The following is a 24,310-nucleotide window of genomic DNA, read 5'->3' as shown; positions in this document are numbered from 1 at the left end:
TACTTTAAAGTACGAACTATATCAAGTTTTCAATAAGAGACTAGATTAACCACAGAATCAATATTTGTGGTAAAAAGAATGGATTTGTAAAATTAAACTAGACCCCCAAACATTTTCACCAACCCTTAGTAAGCACCCACTTTTGAGCATTCCCTTGACTGGCTGTTTAATACAAGTTAGACTGTATATAGTATCAATTAAAATTCATTTTCGGCATATATCATTGAAAATTGAATTGGCAAATAATTACAATCATACTATCATATATCAATATATAAATCACAATCATCAAATTTCATGTGAACGAAATAGAATCCAAAACTCATTGGATATTTTCATGTTCAAGAAAAAAAATAAACAGTAAAAGAAATATTCAAATGGTTGTTACACAGTGCTATCACTTTATGGTCCCAATCCCACAGCTAGTCCCACCGCCAGAGTTTAGTATGCCACCCGATAGACGCAGGACCTGCCCAAGGTATTTTCCTTTATCCGATGAACACATGAAAACTGAGAATATTTAGAAAATATCTAACATTAGCCAAAATTTAACTTTAGACAACTCCCCTTATCCTAAAGAAGTTGTATTCATACACAAAGCCCCTGTTGAACTAAGAAATATATTCATACTTGAAGCTGACTTTATGTTTAATGACTAAAATAACGTCCACATAAAATCAACTTTTATAAATTTGATGGGCTTTAAACAGTCATTCTTTACGTCTTATATGATAAACAGCTCATCAGATTATAGCCACAGTGGGGGATAAGATTTGAATTGGGAAGAGAAAATTTGGCCAGACTTCCCTTATAACCTAAAGAAGTCATCTTTTCTCTTCAAACAAACTAAGATTTTGAGATTGAAAATACATTCATACTTGCAAATTGACACACTTTTTTATAAATCTGATGCGCTTTAAACTTTCATTCTTTACGTCTTATATGATAAACAGCTCATCAGATTATAGCTACAGTGGGGGATAAGACTTGAATTGGGAAAAGAAAATTTGGCCAGACTTCCCTTATAACCTAAAGAAGTCATCTTTTCTCTTCAGACAAAATAAGAATTTGTGATTAACTAGTATTAAAACACATTCACACATTTACTGAAAAGTTCAACAGGCAGCATAATAAACCCAAATAGATTCTCAGATTCAAGTGTTCCGCTCCCTAGGAAGCTACACATGGAGCCCTGTTACGCTTCGGAGAGATTATGCTTTTTATCCTTCTAGTGGATAGGATCTTATATCGTAACCATGGGAAGATCCCGTTAAGAATGGGAAGAGGATTTGTAATTAACAGAATGTAACAACCAATATGATTATTCTCTTAATGTTTATTCTGGTGGCCAATTGTACTGTAAACAAATGTTTTCCTATTGGTGCCATGGACTGAATCTCTAGATATTCTTTGCAGTGTTTACAATCAACATTGCTGCATTGCCATGCCTTAATTCCTATCATATTCCTATTATAAAAATATCGTTCCTTTAGCTTTATTCTTATATAATTATCATCCGGTCAGCTATAATCTTATGTACTACAACATGACTATTCCTTTAGCTTTGTCCATTATTTTAACATTATCATTCCTTGGCTTTATCCCGTGCATGTATTATGACATTATCACTCATTCAGCTTTATTCCTATCATAACATTGTCATTCCCTTGGTTTTCTTAACATATATTAAAAAATTATCATTTCTTCTGAAATTTTATTATATACTATACATTATCATTCCCCTTGCTCTATTTAGATTTTTGTATCATATAAGTTTATAATTATCATTTATTATCATATTAGAATATGATTGTTCCTTCAGATTTTTTCCTAATTAATCCTTCAAGTGATTATAACATGATGATTCTTCCAGCTTAATTCTTATATATTATATCTGTATCATTCCTACATCTTTATTCTTATATATCATATCATTATCATTCCTACACCTTTATTCTTATATATCAGTATCATTCCTACAGCTTTATTTATATTTATAATAATATTATTATCATTCCTTCTGCTTTATTCTTATATATTATATTATTATCATTCCTTCTGCTTTATTCTTATATATCATTATCATTCCTACACCTTTATTCTTATATATCATTATCATTCCTACAGCTTTATTTATATTTATAATAATATTATTATCATTCCTTCTGCTTTATTCTTATATATCATTATCATTCCTACAGCTTTATTTATATTTATAATAATATTATTATCATTCCTTCTGCTTTATTCTTATTTATCATATCATTATCATTCCTACACCTTTATTCTTATATATCAGTATCATTCCTACAGCTTTATTTATATTTATAATAATATTATTATCATTCCTTCTGCTTTATTCTTATTTATCATATCATTATCATTCCTACACCTTTATTCTTATATATCAGTATCATTCCTACAGCTTTATTTATATTTATAATAATATTATTATCATTCCTTCTGCTTTATTCTTATTTATCATATCATTATCATTCCTACACCTTTATTCTTATATATCAGTATCATTCCTACAGCTTTATTTATATTTATAATAATATTATTATCATTCCTTCTGCTTTATTCTTATTTATCATATCATTATCATTCCTACACCTTTATTCTTATATATCAGTATCATTCCTACAGCTTTATTTATATTTATAATAATATTATTATCATTCATTCTGCTTTATTCTTATATATTATATCAGTATCATTCCTACAGCTTTATTCTTATATATTATATCATTATCATTCCTTCATCTTTATTTTTATTTATTATATTATTATCATTCTTTCAGCTTAATTCTTATATATTATATTATTATCATTCCTACAGCTTTATTTTTATATATTATATTATTATCATATCTACAGCTTTATTTATATAAATTATAGCATTACCATTCCTTCATCTTTATTCTTATATATCATATTATTATCATTCCTTCATCTTTATTCTTATATATTATATTATTATCATTCCTTCATCTTTATTCTTATATATTATATCATTATCATTCCTACAGCTTTATTCTTATATATTATATTATTATCATTCCTACAGCTTTATTTTTATAAATTATAGCATTATCATTCCTTCATCTTTATTCTTATATATCATATTATTATCATTCCTTCATCTTTATTCATATATAATTTATTATTATCATTCCTTCATCTTTATTCTTATATATTATATCATTATCATTCCTACAGCTTTATTCTTATATATTATATCAGTATCATTCCTACAGCTTTATTCTTATATATTATATCATTATCATTCCTACAGCTTTATTCTTATATATTATATCAGTATCATTCCTACATCTTTATTCTTATATATTATATTATTATCATTCCTACATCTTTATTTTTATTATAATTATCATTCCTTCATATTTATTCCTATATATATTATATCAGTATCATTCCTACAACTTTATTTTAATTATAATTATCATGCCTTCATCTTTATTCTTATATATTATATCAGTATCATTCCTACATTTTTATTTTTATTATAATTATCATTCCTTCATATTTATTCTTATATATTATATAAGTATCATTCCTACATTTTTATTTTTATTATAATTATCATTCCTTCATATTTATTCCTATATATATTATATAAGTATCATTCCTACACCTTTATTTTTATTATATTTATCATGCCTTCATCTTTATTCTTATATATTATATAAGTATCATTCCTACATTTTTATTTTTATTATAATTATCATTCCTTCATATTTATTCCTATATATATTATATCAGTATCATTCCTACAACTTTATTTTTATTATAATTATCATTCCCTTAGTTTTATTCCTATATATTATATCATTATCATTCCTACATCTTTATTTTTATATATTATATCAGTATCATTCCTTCATATTTATTCTTATATATTATATCAGTATCATTCCTACATTTTTATTTTTATTATAATTATCATTCCTTCATATTTATTCTTATATATATTATATCAGTATCATTCCTACAACTTTATTTTTATTATAATTATCATTCCCTTAGTTTTATTCCTATATATTATATCAGTATCATTCCTACAACTTTATTTTTATATATCATATCAGTATCATTCCTTCATATTTATTCTTATATATTATATCAGTATCATTCCTTCATATTTATTCTTATATATATTATATCAGTATCATTCCTACAACTTTATTTTTATTATAATTATCATTCCCTTAGTTTTATTCCTATATATTATAGCAGTATCATTCCTACATCTTTATTTTTATCATAATCATCATTCCTTCGTATTTATTCGTATATATTATATCAGTGTCATTCCTACATTTGTATTTTTATTATAATTATCATTCCTTCATATTTATTCTGTATATATTATATAAGTATCATTCCTACATTTTTATTTTTATTATAATTATCATTCCTTTGGCTTTATTCTTATATATTAAATAGTTATCATACATTTGGCTTTATTCCTATCATCTATTATAATATTATCATTTCTTCAGCTTAATTCATAAATGTTTTATCATAATCACTTTATATTCATATAACATCATCATCATTACTTCAACTTCGTTCTCATTAATTTAAAATTAGCATGCCTTCAGAAAATCATTGTTCTGAAATATAATCCAAAACTCATTGGATTGTTCATGTTCAAGAAAAAAAATAAACAACAAAAGAAATATTCAAATGGTTGTTACACAATGTTATCACTTTATGGTCCCAATCCCACAGCTAGTCCCACCGCCAGAGTTTAGTATGCCACCCGATAGACGCAGAACCTGCCCAAGGTATTTTCCTTTATCCGATGAACACATGAAAACTGAGAATATTTAGAAAATATCTAACACTAGCCAAAATTTAACTTTAGACAACTCCCCTTATCCTAAAGAAGTTGTATTCATACACAAAGCCCCTGTTGAACTAAGAAATATATTCATACTTTAAGCTGAGTTCATGTTTAATGACTAAACTAACGTCCACATAAAATCAACTTTTATAAATCTGATGGGCTTCAACTTTCATTCATTACGTCTTATATGATAAACAGCTCATCAGATTATAGCTACAGTGGGGGATAAGACTTGAATTGGGAAAAGAAAATTTGGCCAGACTTCCCTTATAACCTAAAGAAGCCATCTTTTCTCTTCAGACAAAATAAGAATTTGTGATTAACTAGCATTAAAACACATTCACACATTTACTGAAAAGTTCAACAGGCAGCATAAATAAACCCAATAGATTCTCAGATTCAAGTGTTCCGCTCCCTAGGAAGCTACACATGGAGCCCTGTTACGCTTCGGAGAGATTATGCTTTTTATCCTTCTAGTGGATAGGATCTTATATCGTAACCATGGGAAGATCCCGTTAAGAATGGGAAGAGGATTTGTAATTAACAGAATGTAACAACCAATATGATTATTCTCTTACTGTTTATAATTCCTATCATATTCCTATTATAACATTATCATTCCTTTAGCTTTATGCTTATATAAGTACCATTCGTTCAGCTGTATTCTTATGTACTACAACATGACCATTCCTTCAGCTTTATCCATTATATCTATTTGATCATTATCCTTTCTTGGCTTAATCCTTATGATATATTATAACATTATCATTTATCCAATTTATCATATTGTAACATTAACATATTATATATAATTACCATTCCTTCTGCTATATTCTAATATATTATACATTATCATTCATCTAGCTCTCTTTACAATTACTTGTCATTACTTTAGCATTTCTTTTTATAATGTATATTATAATATTATTGTTCCCTTTTCCTAATATACCCTTCCTTCATCTTTATTTTTATCATATATTATAACATTATCATTCCTTCGTCTTCATTCTTGTATGATTTAAACAATATTTTATTTCTATATTAAATGAAATTTTTACAGAAAATAAGTAAGGTTTCGGAAACAAGCCGAAGTTTATGCTAATCCGGCACCTTGTATATAATATGATTATAGTTCTTTCAGCTTTATTCGTATATATTATATGATTATCATTACTTCATCTGTATTCTTATATATCATGATTATCACACTTTCAGCTTTATTATATTATATTATATTATATTATATTATATTATGTTATGTTATGTTATGTTATGTTATGTTATGTTATGTTATGTTATGTTATGTTATGTTATGTTATGTTATGTTATGTTATGTTATGTTATGTTATGTTATGTTATGTTATGTTATATTATGTTATGTTATGTTATGTTATGTTATGTTATGTTATGTTATATTATATTATATATTATATTATATTATATTATATTATATTATATTATATTATATTATATTATATTATATTATATTATATTATATTATTTTATTATTCTTCAATTATATCATATATTAGCATAAATTGTTTATCTATAGCAATCACGGCAAATAGCTTTTAGAAAAATCTTAAAATTGACCTACCTCAGATTAAAAACAAATGTATTTGGCTTGTAGATGAACTAAAAACTCATGCTGCATACCGTCCTGTAATATTATAATAAGAGAAGAATGAAGAAAACATTTGATCACATACAAATAAAACAGACGAAAGACGAAATGTGTGGACAAAACTGGGATATAAATATTTGCTCATCAAAACAATCAAATGCATTGTAAATAAAACCAAAAAACACATGATATATTGCAGAACTGGTAGCAGAGAATTTATAAGCATTATATAATTATAAAGTATTCTGATAACAAAAGTGTTGTGAGGTATACTTCATATTAGTATGACCAACAAATCGAAATATTTCAACTTGGCCAAAATGAGTCTTTTTCCATCAGCGGAGTTACCTGGTGTCAAAACTATACGACAGGGTCACTCTATGATCCAATAAATACAATAATTCATTAAACTAAGTAATTTTAAAACACGCTTAGAAGCATTTTTCAATTATTACTTAGTTATTTACTTACTTATATATTGAGCTATAAAGATTTTATTCTTTAGGCATGGCCACGTCGTCCTACTGATGAATATTTACTCAGTATGCACAGACTTTTTATTAATATTTGATAAGGTATTTTAATACATTATATTTAAATCTTAGCATGCATTCAAAATCATGCTTGAGGGCGACTGCAGTTACATAGTTGAAGCAGAAGTTTACCTGTTGAAAAACCTCAAAATGAAATTCAAATTAAGTCAAAATAATACGTTATGAATATCAAGTTATCTTTACCTTGAAAATATATAGTATTTATTCAGCAACATTTGTCCTTTCTTGGCTTGAATTTTTTTTTATTATGATTACATCTCTAATGAAAATATCATAAACTGAAAGAAAAAAGACAATGCTAAGTATATAGTAGTAGAAATAAAACATATAGTTAAACATTAAAAATTAAGGGGAAAAAAACTTACCTTAAAAAGTTTGAATCAGCAAAATTTCAATTCTGTATCCAGGGAATATTTTTCTGTTATGTTGGTAACATGACAACAAGAAGAAGTGAACCCTGGGACATCTACAGTCACAATGAACACACAATACAGGTGTAGAGAGGTTTCAGGCCTACATTGATTTCAGCTCACCCAAAGCTCCGCAAGTTAATATCACCTTTGTTTAAACTTTTAGAAAGAAAATCTTTAATACTCTTTAACAAAATTAACGCCTTACCCCATTAACAAAATTCGCCATAAGCTTTCACCCCCATGAGAACAACGTTTGAAAAAATGGACCATCTTAGTGAGGTTTGATTAAAAGTTGATTTCCTACATAATAGCGAAAAACTAGAGGCGAATAAAATTGTTTCAAAATTACCCAATGTTTGAGTGCTGTAAATTTAAATCAACAGCATTGATTTTATTACAACGATTCTCAGTACGCAAACAAGCGGTCAAAATCGATAATATTTTTAGTCAATTTGATCGATCAGAATTTTATTGGCAAAAACGAATTTGGGGACGGAAGGGAGATCCGAATTAGTTCAAAAGTTGTTTGATGCATTAAAAAAAAACACACACATTGGCTACCCGTCCTCCAAAGCGTAACCCTGTCGCACTTACGGTTTGTCTACTGTTACGGTTGTAAAAATTCACTTCCAGCATTTTGGCCAAAAAATAGAGTGGAAAAACAGAGCAAATTAGGTAAATTATGGAGGAAAAAACGCAAACTTTCAGCGACTGTAACTTTCGAACCAATTGAGATTGGCTACCATCCCACCAAAGAGCAACACTGTAGCAGTTACGGTTCGCCTACAGTAACAAAGTCACTTTAATCTTTTTTCTTTTTTTAGACTAAAATCGATCAGGGGGATTCCGGGGGGATCGGAAATTCGATTCAAAGTTGTTTCCTGCACTTTGACGAAAAACTAAAATAAAAAACTGAGCAAATTGGGTAAATTTTGGGGGAAGTAAAAGCAAACTTTGAGCGGCTGTAACTTTAGAACTAATTCTGATAAAGTATTCTGTTTTTTTGTGCCGTATAGAACCAGACATTGGCTACCCACCCACCAAAACTGTAGCAGTACGATTCACATTCAGTGGCGGATATAAAAAGTCGTATTAAAATGCAAAAAATCGAACAAAATCGGCCATTTTTTAGTCATTTTGATCAGGAAAAATTTCAAAGCTGGACCAAAAAAAAATCTTCTTTTTTTGACTAAAATCAATCAGGGGGGACCCGGGGAGATCGGAAATTCGATTCAAAGTTGTTTCCTGCATTTTGGCGAAAAACTAGAGTCGAAAAACTATGCAAATTGGGTTAAATGTGGGGGAAAAAAGGGTAAACTTTGATCGGCTGTAACTTCGGAACTAATTCAGATAAAGCATCCTGGTTTTTTGTGCCGTATAGAACCAGACATTGGCTACCCACACACCAAACGCAATCCGTGCAAATTGGGTTAATTGTATCCCTTCAAGTAAACGAGCCTACAGTGCCCATTAATAGGTTTGGACATCAGGCCAACGATTGCCCATATTTAAATAAAAACTCGACCTGCCCGTTAACAAAACGTCTTCTGATATTTCAGTTGTATTTGTTACAAACTTTATTATACAAATAAACAGTTATAATACGACGATTAAAAAGTCTGAAGAGTCAATAAAAAAATAAGAGTATAATATAAAAAAATGTTTATAATTATATGTTATAAATTATATTAATAAATTATTTTTATATAAGTCAGGCCCGTGCAACCTACGGCCCGCGAGATGATTTCGTGCGGCCCGTGGCGTCATGAAAAATTTGAGGGAAATGCAGAATGCTTCGTTTGCTCTTGTCACTGTCGGTGTGGCCAGCAGATTGTCGCTGCCTATTCTGATTTCGAAACCCGGTAACGAGATCTGGCCTCGTGTGAAACAGTGATTTACGTCAAATATGTCTGTTATTTGCAATCCTCACTGAAATACGTTATTTGACTTGAAAAAATTGCTAATTGTTAATTCCATGATTCATTGATGGTTTGTTTACGTGGCCCACGGCCTTCTCACATCCCCCAAATGTGGCCCGCCGTTGCGGAAAGATTACACAGGCCTGATATAAATCATAACAAGTCACACCCTCTTGCTACACTGAGAGCAATTTGGACCTGTAGAGATATTTTAATGTAATTCCTATTCATATAAAGCTTATATGCGTAAATACTATATAAAAAAATATATATCGAGATATAATCAGAAAAATGACTACGATGTTCTACAAATCAATGTTATATCAACTCTGCCACGTGAAGTAAGTTGTGTGTAGTAGTCAGTAAGTTTTTCAATTTTTGAACACATTGAAGATTTCCTATTTGTCAAGTAGCATTTTAATACCTCGGTAAATAAAAGAGTATGGATTCGATTTCATTAAGAACATTGTACTCCAATTCACGATTCTAATGGTTAAAATAACACATTTTATAGTATGAATACAAACTGTTTTATATTGTTATATGTTCAAGGTTATGTTCTCATCTATATCGATCCGACAACATTTATAACAAGAGTAAGTGTTGTTTCAACCAATCAGAAGCTCTGTGCAATTACATAGGCTTAATAAATTTGTATCATATAGTATTCCAATCCGGCCATGGGATCGAAATTGATTTGGAAGAAAATGTAGTCTGAGTTTGTATGGGTGAAGTAGCTGGATGTTTAAATTAGGAATTTTCAAAGTATTCTTAAAGGGACAGGTGTGCCATTTTTTTGACCAATCATACTTTAGTCTCAGAAACTAAAGTCTCAGAAATTTTTTTTAGCTGAGCTAATCAGTAATATTGTTCACAGCCCACTGTCAAAATTTAAGCCTTCAAATCCAGGAATATCCAGAATTATCTGCGTGTGAATGTTCAAATGGCGACTCATCAATTTAAGATACTCTGTGATATATAGAAAAGACATAGAAATAGTGAATAAATTCTTAGTTTGACGTATTTTTAAAGGAATTATGTGATTTTCGTACATTTCTAGTATTTTTGAAGACTATTTACATATATTCAAGACTAAAATCCCCCGCGCCCCCAAATGGCACACCTGTACCTTTAAAAACTAACACTAGCATTGTACAAAATATAAACTCTGATTAATACGATAATTAGATTTTTAGATGGATGAGACTGGATTGATAGTTCAAGATAAAAGCCATGTTTTATATATTTCGTAATTATCCGCCAACCATTCTATATTGGCTTTCGTTGTCTCTATAGCTCCTTTAAATGCTGATTCATAATTCCCCACTTCCTTGTTATCTACCATTGCTTGTAACTGAAAAATGATGAAAAATAATTGAAACATATAAATATAGATAGATAAGTCTTTTGCATTAGCATGATTGTGCATGTTCAAAACGTAACGCCAATTTCAGACTATACTTCGTTATGACAGTAGTTCCTTTTGGTCAGTATGTCATTTTTTTTTTCAAAAGGTCGTGCTGAACACATTTGATTCTATTCTTCTATGTATTTGTTATTAAAATATTCTCTTTATAAAGAAATAGGGGATTATTTTCTTCTGGACCAGTTACCAGGAGGACTTAACCACTCAAAGACTTTCAAACTTTCTTTCAGAGGTTATAATATGTAGAAATAAAAACATTTGGCAGTGATTTTTTCACATAGTTGAGCACATTCATTTGCAACTGAGACAATGTGATGTTTCAATGTCAAATGTGGACATTGAAATCTTTTAAGTTTTCCCAGTCATGTGAAATATTTGATGATGTCTTACCTCATCCAGGTAATATTGTGTATTGAATGTTTCAGTTACTGATGACAACAATCTCGATAAGCTGTTCATCGATCCCAAGCTATAAAAGAATAAACCAAGAACAGAATTAGAACTGAAGTGGTGTTTCTTGAAAGGAGAGCTTCGTCATATTTATAATTTCCTTGCTCGCGCCAAGGTCTCGGTATACCTTTGGATTTAGCAAGCCACTTTACCTTTTTCAGAGATGCAGGTGGCGTTATTCGGATCATAAGAGTCGATGGGACGATAAAGTGATGCTCGATTTCAACAGGCTGACCAAGTTGGAAAATAAAAATAGTAGGCAATACCACATTCCTGGTAAGATCAAAATACACCGAAAAGCGTTGTCAGCCGGCCCAATCAGGTGCAGAAAAGAAGGATTACAAAACTATTTCAATTTCGCTATGATGAGATTCAGCAGGAACACTATATAATATTGGTGGCATTCATTTTACCTTGTTTCAAGAGTGCTGAATTTGTCCTTAAAGAAATTCCAAGTAATGTCAACACCAATGGGATTACTAGCAACATACTGGATTGTCGTTCTTGCATCTTGTGATCGAACCTCATCGGGATCCAGAGCCATATTTAGCATTCTAGAAATATAATCAAAGATAATGGTTTATCTCAAACATGTGCTTTAAAAACAAAATAAGATCCAAAAAAGACCAAGCAAGAGTTTTGGAAAAAGGGTGTCAGTTGTATTTTAAAGAACTTGGTCTTAAGTCCCAAGTAGACATAAGTAATAATCACAGGCTTTTATTGCATAGATAATGAAATGTGAAAATGTTTTCTGAAAACTTGATAGTGTAATATTCGGTGGTCGAAGCTTGGAAACCGCTTGGACAGAAAGATGCACAAATATATTTGAACCAACATACAGAACAATTCGTCATACCGATGTAATAGGGAGACTTCTGTTGTACAAGACAAGGCATGTCTTAAGGCATTTTTCTTGGAAGTGGACTCTGACTTCTTGTATTCTTCATATGCAAATTCCCATTCTGCAAATCGACCTTCTTTAACTGCGGTACAGTAGAATATATTTCTCAGATTGGGGTTGGTACTGCAATGAATTCAAATTATGTCACTGATTCACAAAATAAGCCTTATAGATAAAAGGTTTATCCTCTACATAAATTTTATGAATTTACTCTTTTCAAAAAGGCACAAGTCCTTTCGCAATGCACTTTGAAAAGGCAAGAAATGACGGAATGTTTTTTCACACAAATCGTTTTGTTTCCCTAATACGTTCATAACAATTTCAATTTGAACGTTCGCGACCGAACATAAAATAGATAGAAAGCCTCTGTCCAATGCGGCTTAAGACAACTTACTTATCTGTTCCACTGGTCATCCACTCATTAAACAATGATGTAGCATTATCCACACATTCACTTACATCATGATTACAGGCATAAGAAGCCAAGGTTGTGACAGCAAATCTACAAAGATATAATAATAAAAGTAAGTATTATGTTCCATACTATAAAAGAAATGTGTGCTCTTCAGTAAAATAGCGAGGATTCGATAGGGAGAGGGGGGGAAGGGTTTACGGTGCAGGATAATCGATACAGATGAAAGTAGTTGATGTGAATCTTGTCCACATCGTGTCCGGACCCGTACCTGTGTGTTCAGTTGTTCTATTTTCGTCTATTTCCCCCTTTATTTGGAAAGCGGGAAAATACATCTAACACGATTTTGCAGGAGAATATGTCAAGTACCATTAGTGAAATCAAGTCAAAGTCAGGTGTAACTGACAAAACGAGTAATAAGGGGTTTGATTGATACAGTGTCTACGAGTTTTCTACATTTTCACCCTTGATCTCAACAGCTGGTCCACTTTTATTTAATAAAAGGGTTGCAGGATTCATTTCTAAACAGATGTGATCATCTAAGATGAAATTATGTGCCTGCGGTCGACTAGAAAAACACGTTGCATATAACCAGTGATTGTTGTTCCATAAAGCTGTGCTATATATCGCACTCACTATTACTAAATGCCATTTAAAGACTTAATTTCATCTAAGATGAAGGCAAAAAATTCTTAAAAATGCATAGGAAATCAAAATATTGTACAAATTTGCAGAAGTAAGACTCTTACATGTCAATATGCTCCATGTCCTCTGTAATATTCAGCGTCAATGTTTTCAAAGGATCTTCGACCATACTCTTCATCTTTTTCTGCGAAACAATTGGACGGGATATTAAACCTGGTTCACAGTCTCAGTGTCGACAAGAGTAGAATATGACAAAACTTCTATCCTGCTTTTAGTTTTTAGTTACGTGGGATACGGGTTTAAATCCAGACAGGCCGCCTCAGATCATCAATTAATCAAAAGTTTGGTACTTCATGGTCAGTAGCCCACATGTATTTCCAAAAAATTGCATAATAATAGAAAACCTTTGGAATGTCCATCTACCTTCAGGCTAAAACCAGGGCAGAGAGGTTCCACTTCCATTCGAACGCCAGCACGGCATGTAACAAACAAAAGAAGAAGATATAACTTACACTAAAACTGCTGTACAATTCTGTCCTCAGTAACATTGATTCAACATAATTCATTTCTCTAGAAAAGGCTCTCCAAGGTAGATAATCCGTCTCATCAACAAGATATTCTAACGTCTCTAAAGCAATGAGAGGATCCAACAGTCCAGCTCTGCAATAATAAAATAAGAGTAATAGTAGTATAGTATATACTTCTAAAGAGAAGTACCATCAGGTGTTTCGAAAAGAGTAATGCATGGTCGGCTTCGTGCGGACACCCGCCATTACAATATAGGTTCAAATCAAACCAAATCAATTTATGCATGACCAAACAAATCAGAAATATTGCAAGAAACATAAGTCTGTGTGTGTAGTAGCATGGCACTGCTTAAGCAATTTAAAGGTCAAGACTTGAACTTTAGCCAGAAAGTCATTATGAATTGAACAAGTCAAACAATCTGTGAATAATTGCATAAATAGATGCGTTTCACTGTTATTCATTGTATCCATTTATTTATTAAGTCATAAGCGTATTTAAACATAACGCGGTCGGATCGTGCCCTGATCTATTCCCCATGTATTCGCTTCATCTATTTTCTACTCTATCGTTTTATCCCACATCTTAACCCACACCGTGCAGCGTCCCTCACAATAACACGACAAGATTTTATTTTCCGTTGCAAAATTGGAAATACAGATTATCGATAAACATAGTTTAATTCAATGCAATGTAGTTATCTACATATTATACCGAACTTAATTTCATAATTTTCAGTTTTGTGTCAAAAGTTTTTATTGTATCTAATTTCAGATCAGAGAAGAAGAAAACTACCAGCAGTTCTAGTTCTCAATGAAGTATTTGTTCCACCCGAGGCCCGTACATTCGGGGGAATTAAACCCCCGCCCCCTTCCCCGAAATATATCATAGTTCTGCTGGTTTTAGGAGAGGTTTAGAAAACGAAATATTTACTTGGCATTATTAGCAGCATCGTTGATGATCTGGGCTTTGTTGATGTTACTTATAACCTAAAAATAACACTCATAACGTACAATATTCGATATCAAATTTTATGTCATAAACAACTAGTATCTATTACATTTAAAATGCAATAATCGGTATTTCGGGCCTTGACCTGGACCTTGATATATGTATATTATGTAATATTCTTCAGATGTACCAGAACTGCACGAAAATCGCATAATTTCTTCAAATAAGCAATGTATACGTAGCCTATGTTCGCCTAATGTATCCCGAAGTTTTTTCGGCGATTTCAGCATCGTCAGTGCCTATTAATTACTTAAGAAACATCGAATTTAATAGAATCAATTTATGGAGGCCCCCTAAACAATACACCTCAAAGTATCAGCACCTTGGAAACTTATGAGCGAAAATGAAACTTACAGTATGATCTGTTTTTAATTGATTTATCAGGGCTCTCCAATTTGATTCCTCATAATTCACTCTATAGAAACCATGCTGTTGAAGATTAAGAATAATCCATTCCGTATCAGAAGGATCTACATTAATATATTCTGTAAATAAATTTCATAAAAATATTGTGAAAACTAAACAACGATTTATTTTTTTCATTTTCATGCCATTTAAAAATGATCGAATTCGAACGCATTAGCCGGTTCTTCGCAACATTGGTTGGTTGTAGCATGAGTAATAATTACATGGGTGCTGCGAAATATGGAATATACCTAAATATGTGCTCAAAAAGTACTGAATGTACGGATTGCCACATAAATTGTATTCGCTCTAAACAAAAGGGCCAACATCAAATATTTGCCTACTATTTCCAAAAGATACAAGTCAAATCATACCTGGATCGCCATTACCATTCATCATAATAACATTAGCTCTATCTTCGGTAAAGTTTTGGTCTTTGTTAGTGGTATATGTGATCGGTATAGGCCATTTGTAGCTGAAAGAAAAAAAAATATCCGATATATCAGGCTATGGTGCTGATGATAATCATTTTCCAATCTTCGTGAATTGAATTCATTCACTTAAACATAACAATAATTATTAAGCAAACTATTTGATTAATTGGTGTTTCTAATGAATTATAAATATCATGAATTCTTAATCATATCATTATATTCTTATTGCATATATAATTAAGATAATAATAACCAATCATAAATGTCCATGAATGTGCAGTCTGAATAAACAAAAAAAAAAAGACTTTTTGACCTTTCTTGATCGGTCACTCATTAGAATTCTGTTGGTAATTCTCTTAACTAATTATGGACATGTGAGACATACTGGTATTTTTCTAAGTCATTTAAACACCTCTACTTTCTATTCAAATTAGTATTAGTACTTCCATTTTAATAAATTAAAAAAAGAGAACCCATTTTTAAATACAACGAATTTGACGCGAAGAAAACAATCGCCCGTCATATTGACAGATCGTCGTTGGTTGACAATTAGCTAGGTCCGGTTAAAACAGATAATTCAAAAACACTTAGAAAAAGAAACAATTACGTCGGTACCAAAAGGGACATAAGATATCCAAAGGTTGTTAAATGTGGATTTAGTACCGGTATTAGGCTTTATTCCCTAATGGATTGAGAATGTAAAGTTTAACAAATATTGTAATATTTACTCATATAAAGCTGTATCATTTTCAGCTTCTTGATCAGTGGTGCCAATCAGAAATCGTTTTTGTGTAAGGCGATATCGGCCACCTTCTATAGCCACATTGACCACTGGGTAGTTAGCTTGTGTTACCCATGGGTCCATCAGTTTAGTCATATTCAGATCTGGATAACCTTCAGCAATAGCTGTCTGAAATTGGACAAGGTTAATTATTCATGACTTTTCCATAACAAAGGTATAGAGTATATGGCCAAGCACTAAAAAACCACTGGCTGTCTTTGATCAGTTTTAGATTGGATAAAGCTTTAAAATTACAAAAGGCTGTTTGAGTGACCTATGAAGACGGCGAATCAGAATGGTGAAGATAATAGGATTGCCTCCGAATACGCCCACATCGGCATGCGATTGTTGGTGAGACCGAATTACTTTTAAACATGATCTCCATATTTTGATCATATCGACGTAAACAAGTTATGGGAAGATGGGAAGCAAGATTTTTGTGAAAAACTTTAAGAATCGCTTACCTCTGTTAGTTTATCGAATAAATCATAATGTTCAGCTACTGAGTATTGGTATGCATGAAGGTAATTCTAAAATAGAGGAATGGTATAATCATTGTTTGTCTTTAAAGCAAGCTACTTATATAAATATGCGACCGTTCACTTGATCAAGAAAAAAAAGATTCGTATCAGGCGACGAACTTTGACCTTTCAAAACGACCCCTTTCATACATGATGGGTTGTCCGTACTCATGCATATTTATTTACAAAACAAACCGTTTAACATGGCTGGTCGTGTGTTAATTGGTTGTTTTTAAATTCACGGCAATATATTTTCAAATCACAATGGATTGTATTACCTTGAGGTTTAACTTCTAGTGTTAAACACGGTAGATATGTTAATAGCTTCGGACGTGTTGAAGACACTCTTAAAGTGACCCTCACATCATAGCGATCACCAGTTGATTGGCCGTGAGTTCCGAACGCTACTCACAACTCAGTTGAATGTTTCGTTCGAATTTTATGACCGCTATTTATTATTTTTCGCAACCATTCGCAACCGCTTATGGCTATGATCTGAGGACACCTTTACTGCAGACACAATGCGCACTACACATGATTAGTGATTGGTTATTGTATCTAAGATACTTACATTTAGAGCTTTTATGAATAAATCTTGGCCCATAATAAAGTGCATCATTCGTATTATTTGTGAACCCTACATTTAAAACATAGTTCAACTTAGGATTTTGCAGCAGTTTGTGGAATTCATAAGTATCAATGATAGTAAGCCTATTTGGCCGGCTCCATGGTCGGGTTCTCTGATTGACAGAGTCCAAGATGAATATGCGCTGGTGAAGAAATCTGATGAGCTTTCAACAACGTAATTGAAGAAAGAACATAAACATGTTTGCTATTTGTCGCACACGTGATGACCTTGTTATATGAAAATAATTATGAAATTCGATTTGCTTAGAACTTGGTCAAAAATAGTCCAATTATGAAAATCTTGCATGCCTAATTATTTTCAGTCTTGAAATTCGAGCTCTCGTATTTAATATAATATATGAAATACCTACTTTAGTGTAAGTAATGCCATCAAAAATAGATCCGATTTCTGTATTACTTTCTACGTCATGTGTTAATGGATGTGACGTCCTCAGAGCATCGGTAACAAATATACCATGTTTCTCTAAAGCATTCAGATCTCGCTAGAAAATGAGAAGCATTCGAACAATAATTATTAGTTTTGGTCTTTACTATAACATAATTGTACTCTTACACTGACTATATGACTATCAGAAAGTCATAACTTGCCAAGCTCTATAACAAAGTCAAATTTTCACTCTGGAAATTGTTGTAGATTTGGTAGATGTTAAATGTAACTATAAGTATCCAAAACGAAACACGAAATCATATACAACATATTGGCAGTAACTAATAAACATTTTATGTGCGAACTATATCAGTCATAAATTAGTTGTTATTTCATACTGAACACTGGTATCCGGTGTCTAGAATGAAACTGTTGAAGTTGTTTTTAAACACAACAAAATGTCATATTAATGTCGATGTGTGTTTCAGAAACTAAGATATGTACTTAAATTATGGGGCTATACGATAACACTAAATATAGTTACCGATCTCCAACTAGGGTATATTTCACCAACAATGTGGTAATCCCAGAAAGATGCAAATGCTTCATTTAACCATAACCACTTCCACCATTTTGGAGATACCAAATTACCAAACCACTGAAATATATATAACCACTCACAATTGATTCTGTTTATTCTTATGATCAGAATAATTTCACACTTAATATCTAGAATTCGTAAAACCTAAAGAACCTGATGAACCTAAAGATTTAAAAACACGCTGTATGAACAAAATGTTAATGGAATCTATAAACTCTTTTATATTCCTGAAACCAGTTTGCATGAAATGGAGAACTCAAATCACTTTTCATTATTGAAACTGAAATTTCGTGTTCGTTAATGTATATTCTTGAAATATTTTATGATGTAATAAGATCCGGGACCAATTCAAGACTTCAAGAAATAAAGCAATTTTATCAAAATGAGTTCAATTGATAGATTCCAAATTTTATCGATCGGCTATTTAGATCACTGAATCATTTTTCAAAAAAATGGACCCAGAATCGTACCTGGTGGGCAACCTCATGAGAAATAACTTCTGCAATCCATTTTTCTGTCGAGGCTTCAGATTCACCAGGATAATACAAAAGACCCTCTCTATAGGTGATTAATCCCCAATTCTCCATGGCACCAGCATTAAAATCAGGAATAGCTATATTGTCTGAATTAAAAAATAAAGATCAGGGTTAATTGTTGTGGTATGAAAACACCCGCATTAATTTCAAAACCGCTCATCACAAAATCGTTGATATAAAACAATATCATTTTCATTCACCATTTTGTCAATGACAATAACCACAAAACGCGCATGCTAAAAATCTAACTCCTTCGAGATCTGGTCAAATATACACAAGATCATCAAAATTAAAATCTCTTTCACAAGAAGATGTATACAGATAGTAGGACCTACTGCAAGACCAACAGCTGATAACCTTACCTATTTTAGGAAGTGAATAACTAGGTGTAAAGTAAGATTCATATTTATCAAATATCTTAATACCATGTTCCTGAGATCTGTTTGCGTATTGTATAGCGTTTGGTCTGGCATAGGTTCGGTACTGAAAGGAAGTGAATTAATTCGCATAACTTGACCTGATATGCGATGTGATGAACTTCGTGATTAATTTTTAAAATCCATTCGATCATTAATTACTAACGACTGATAGTCTTAAAGGGACAGATCCGCCAATTTGAGTCTTGAATATATGTAAATAGTCTTCATAAGCACTAGAATTGTACGAAAATCACAAAATTCATTCAAAAATACATCAAACTAGGAATTTCTTAACCTATTCCTATAGACGTCTTTAAGCAGTGTCTCAAGAGAAGACGACTCGTCTATTTAACTCTCAAACGCGAATAATTCTGGACACGCATGGATTTGAAAGATCAAATTTCGACGGTGTGTTGTGAACATTATTTCCGATTGGCTTAGCTAGATAATTGAGGCAAGAAATTTTAATAATAGAAATTTTGGAAGTACGGGGATGACTTGGCCACACGTCATGATCTTTATGGTTATTTGAGGGTCCTGTAGTACAGTCACTTAGAGCGTTGGAAACTTTATATGACGTCATTTGCTTAGATAAAACGAACAAATGGTGGTCGTTGGTTCTAATTTCGGTCGGCGTCTGAAAGTCTGGTGATCCAGAATGTCATATTTTCAAATTTTTCCAATCGACCCAGGTGTGAATGGTACAGATAATCAGGGTAAGATCAATGCCAAGGAACAACTGGTGGAGGGGATCATGATGAATCTGAGTTGTTACCTTTGTAATAAATGGTTGGGTTCTTTTTTCTTTCAACATGCGCTAACAGTTGTAGATTGTCCAACGTGGGGTTCTTTCGTTTCGAACGTGAGTGACCTAATGAATTGTTGACAACTTACCGGTATTTGAGTTTTGGCTGATATACCTTCCACGTATTCATAATCACAAATAATAAAAGCTAGAAGGTAAGTGGGCATGATGACTGTAGTAGAATAAACATCAACCCCATACTCGCCTTCTTCACTGAAATATAAAACCACCATTTCAGGAGGAAAGGGGGTTTCATATCGCAATTATTATTGTCAGAATATAATCTATTTTGACAACCAAATTATATTACTCCAGTTTACGGATAGGATCTTTCAGGGTGACGGTATTTAGGATGACTTTTCCCACGATGTTTATTTAGGTCTGATGTTTCAGAATGACGATAACGAAGCTTTCTTGACATCATCTCGGGTTCTTTGTACTAGGAATTGCAATTGCAAACAGTTCATTATGTAAAAGCCCCCATCACATAGGCCTACCATTACAAAACAAATTGAATTTGTTGCGAAAGAGGGTAATAGAAGTAAGATGGGAGAAAAATTGCAGTCTCAGTTTTTTATTGTTCTTGTGGAGACTTGCTGAATTACATGGACAATTATAAATTTTGTACATAAGTTAATTTGAATATCAAATTCAGAACATTATTAATACTTAAAATTACTATGCGTTGATAAAAGTATAAAAGTGATAATGTGTGCTCACTGCTCATTCCATTCCAATTCCATTTACCAACGACCATGCGAGGAAAGTATATTCCTCAAAACTATGAAATGATTACTTACTAGCTATATAGAATGTCCATGTTGGATAACGTTATATAATCACGTCCCGTGTTCAATTTATGTCGTAATGTTGTATTGAAAGTCGCTTTCAATGCAGGTTCATCATAACATGGAAATGCTTTTCTTGCATGGGGCGCTTCGAATTGTGTTGTGGCCAGATATCTATATAGAGAATATAATAGCAGTATTTGTATTTGAGAAATAATGGTTCATTTATTGTGCTTCAAAATGCCAAGCGATTTTGCAAGTAAATGAACACACAATTCATTGCTAACACCTTCATTTTGATAAAAGAAAATGAATTACATGCTAAGCTAGGTTTAAATTTCAACAAAATTCAACATCTTATACCATTACCAAAGGCTAATCGACAATTTGAAAATTTGCTAAAAGAAATAGACTTAGTACTTCAATGCAGATTTCCATATATGACCAAAACAGTATGTGGTGATATATTTAGAGAAGTGTTTAATACCTCTGCTGTATCCCATTGAGCAGTTTCTATATTAAACCGAATGAACTTACATTGTCTTCCCATTATCTGTATATGAACTAAGATACAGACCGGCACCACCACCAATCAAGGGTCCAGCAAATGTCATATATATTGTATAATTCTCACCAGCAGTCATATTCTTAGTTAAATGCAACACCAGAAATTGTCTTACAGAATCATTGGTGTGCCGAACGTAAAGATTCTCGTTGTCATTCAGATGAGATACCACGATGGATGATTCGTTTACTTCATAACGGTCAACGTGGAGAGTTATCTCTGCAGATTCTTCAAGGCATTTAATCCAAATCATAACACTCCCATTGAAAGTAAACTTATCCGGGGAATCATCATACATATTGGGTTGTAGGTCGATATTATAGTGATATGGTTTGGTGTTTGATGGTAAGCGGTAGTTGATGATTGTTTCAGGTGTTGCAGTAGTTGGTGCATGCGTTATTGAATCTGTGGTGATACTTACATTCGCTTCGGCACAGGCAGTACCTTGAAAGTTTAAGTACATTAATTAGATATGTAATTGTGACATGTATATACCATAGTACCCACATCGCCCATCGCTTGTCCATAAATACATCGTGCTCTCTGCCTACGGTGTTTTTGTTTTCATTACTGATTTGCCTGCGGACACTGTTACTCATAAATTTAGGCATTAGCCGCGCACTACAAACAGACACATAAATACATTTTGGACAGAGCAAACTGTCATAGCCTGCGACATCGGCTTACACTGGAAAACTCAAAGAAAGGTGCCTGTCACTTCACTACAAAAATTCATAAATAAAGCCTTTGATGATATTTAGCGTTTTTATAAGGGTTTTTGGTATATTTAACGCTTTTCTTGACCATCTTTGCTGATGTATTGGAAAGTATGGGATGGACGTACAAAGTCATGTACTGCTGTGAAAATTGGAATCATCAGACAAAAGCTTTGATCACGTTTGATTATCTAAATCATTCAGAAGGCTTCTAAAATAATAGGCTTTCAATTTTATAACTACTTACATATCCTTGGATGTCCTTCTGCTGCCCATTGTAAACACAGTTGAAACGAAGTTGAGTTTTCGATGGAGCCGGTAGTAGTAGTTGGCAGCGTGGTGGTAGGACTAATACCACCTTGTCCGTCTGTGACTCCACCAACATGATCATCTCCATAATGGCAATGACATGTTACTTCTCCGGGACCAGCCAGATGAACAACAAGCCCAACACCTACAGATATCAGCACACATACCAGGACCAAAATGAATCCTGTAAGAGTACTCACAAAGCAGCCACTGTTTTTCTCACCGCCATCAATTCTATAGGCGTCACCGTTCATCTCGGAAAGACTATACTCATTAGGCATATATATTTCTTGATTGGAATCAGGACTATACTATGCCTATTTGTGATAGCCTCAACGAAGATCTGTCTTTTGGGATCTAGACGTGGGGCTGGTTTGAGTTGTGTTTCGCAGTATATTTGCCAGAAGGGTACTTCACTTATCAATATTTTGAATTATAAGGGTAATAAATGGATATATTTTCATTTGTGATATCAGCTTGTGAAGGGAGTATTCAAGTGTGTGTCAGATACTTGGGTGATTGTATTTTAGAGCCCTGTGGCAGGTTTATGGTATATATCATAATAACTGATTTACTACAACTGTATTTACAGTGTGTTTCGAAATAAGAAATTAACCATATTTATTTTTAGTTTATTTGACTCAACACTTTGAATATTAAAATCGTCCCACATTTTTCATTGTTCACTCTATGCTGTGCAGACAACATTCATCGCAAAACTGGTGGACTCAGGCCGACCGTCCGTACGACGTGCTATCTTAGAGAATGTGAAATCTGCTGTGAGCACTGACGACTAAAATAAAATTGTAGATGCAGTCCAAACATGTCGATTAATCTTGTCGTCGATCTGATTGGTCGGATCTGTTGTTGGAAAAGTTTGTTACTTTCTGGCCTTTCGTTTCGACCATAGACAACGTTAAAGATCATCCACCGACTAACATTAACGTTTAACTAACCATGCTTAGCGCTCTTCTCGCAACGGGCGTTCAAAGGATTTCGTAACTGGTTTACTGGTATGGGCCACATAACCTGGGATTTGAATTTAATACAGAATGGTCTTTGTATGCCCCGTATGACGTCATTGTAAGAGCCTGTGGTCGTCCGCTTTACACTACCCGTACCATCATTACTAATGAAAGTTCTTGTTGTTGTTTCTAGATTAGAGAACAACTAAAAATGAAGAGATAACTTATTTTTGTCATATTTATTGATGTATCAATTTACAAACAAGGGCGAACAATCTCAACTACAAACTAAGGTTAAACCAATTTTCATTTCACTTAGTCAAAATGTGCACCTTAGTTACAGTTCTAATGTTATGATATTTCAATTGCAAAGTGCTTATTATTTTGTGCTTTCCGGTATTTCAAACTTAGAACACACTTATTCCAAATTCTAAAGTCTGAAAATAGAGGAATTAGTTGCACTGTTAACATTTTCCTTTAATTCGGTATTTAAATCCATTTAAAACACTATTTACAATAATTTATGACTTAAATAGTCACTATAGTAATCTACTCGAAGTGCACAAAAATAATATCCTTGTAAACTTAGCACATATTAATGAGGAAATTTTCAATGTAGTGGATTTTTTGACTCGACGATAAATATTCCGAAATAAAAAGTCTTGACCACAATTCATCATTAAACCAACAACCA

General features: G+C 32.2%; 1 protein-coding gene across 1 annotated transcript; it reads right to left on the bottom strand.

The window, feature by feature from the left end:
* Positions 1-10,605: 10,605 nt before the first annotated feature.
* Positions 10,606-22,089, bottom strand: LOTGIDRAFT_140794 (hypothetical protein; the record flags this gene model as incomplete). The annotated part of the gene is made up of 20 exons (XM_009050668.1): positions 10,606-10,740; positions 11,203-11,281; positions 11,676-11,816; positions 12,107-12,286; positions 12,558-12,665; positions 12,828-12,863; positions 13,689-13,880; positions 14,679-14,734; positions 15,111-15,241; positions 15,536-15,636; positions 16,324-16,505; positions 16,841-16,906; positions 17,469-17,534; positions 17,896-18,023; positions 18,444-18,570; positions 18,984-19,135; positions 19,412-19,532; positions 20,363-20,486; positions 21,104-21,235; positions 21,599-22,089. The coding sequence occupies 20 exons, from the start codon at positions 22,087-22,089 to the stop codon at positions 10,606-10,608; spliced, it is 2,748 nt and encodes a 915-aa protein (XP_009048916.1).
* Positions 22,090-24,310: the final 2,221 nt, after the last annotated feature.

The sequence above is a fragment of the Lottia gigantea genome (genome assembly GCF_000327385.1).
Source record: "Lottia gigantea unplaced genomic scaffold LOTGIsca_151, whole genome shotgun sequence".
NCBI classification, from domain to species: Eukaryota; Metazoa; Mollusca; class Gastropoda; family Lottiidae; genus Lottia; species Lottia gigantea.
The sequence above is the reverse complement of the archived record's forward strand: the minus strand, read 5'-3'. Positions and strand labels throughout refer to the sequence as shown.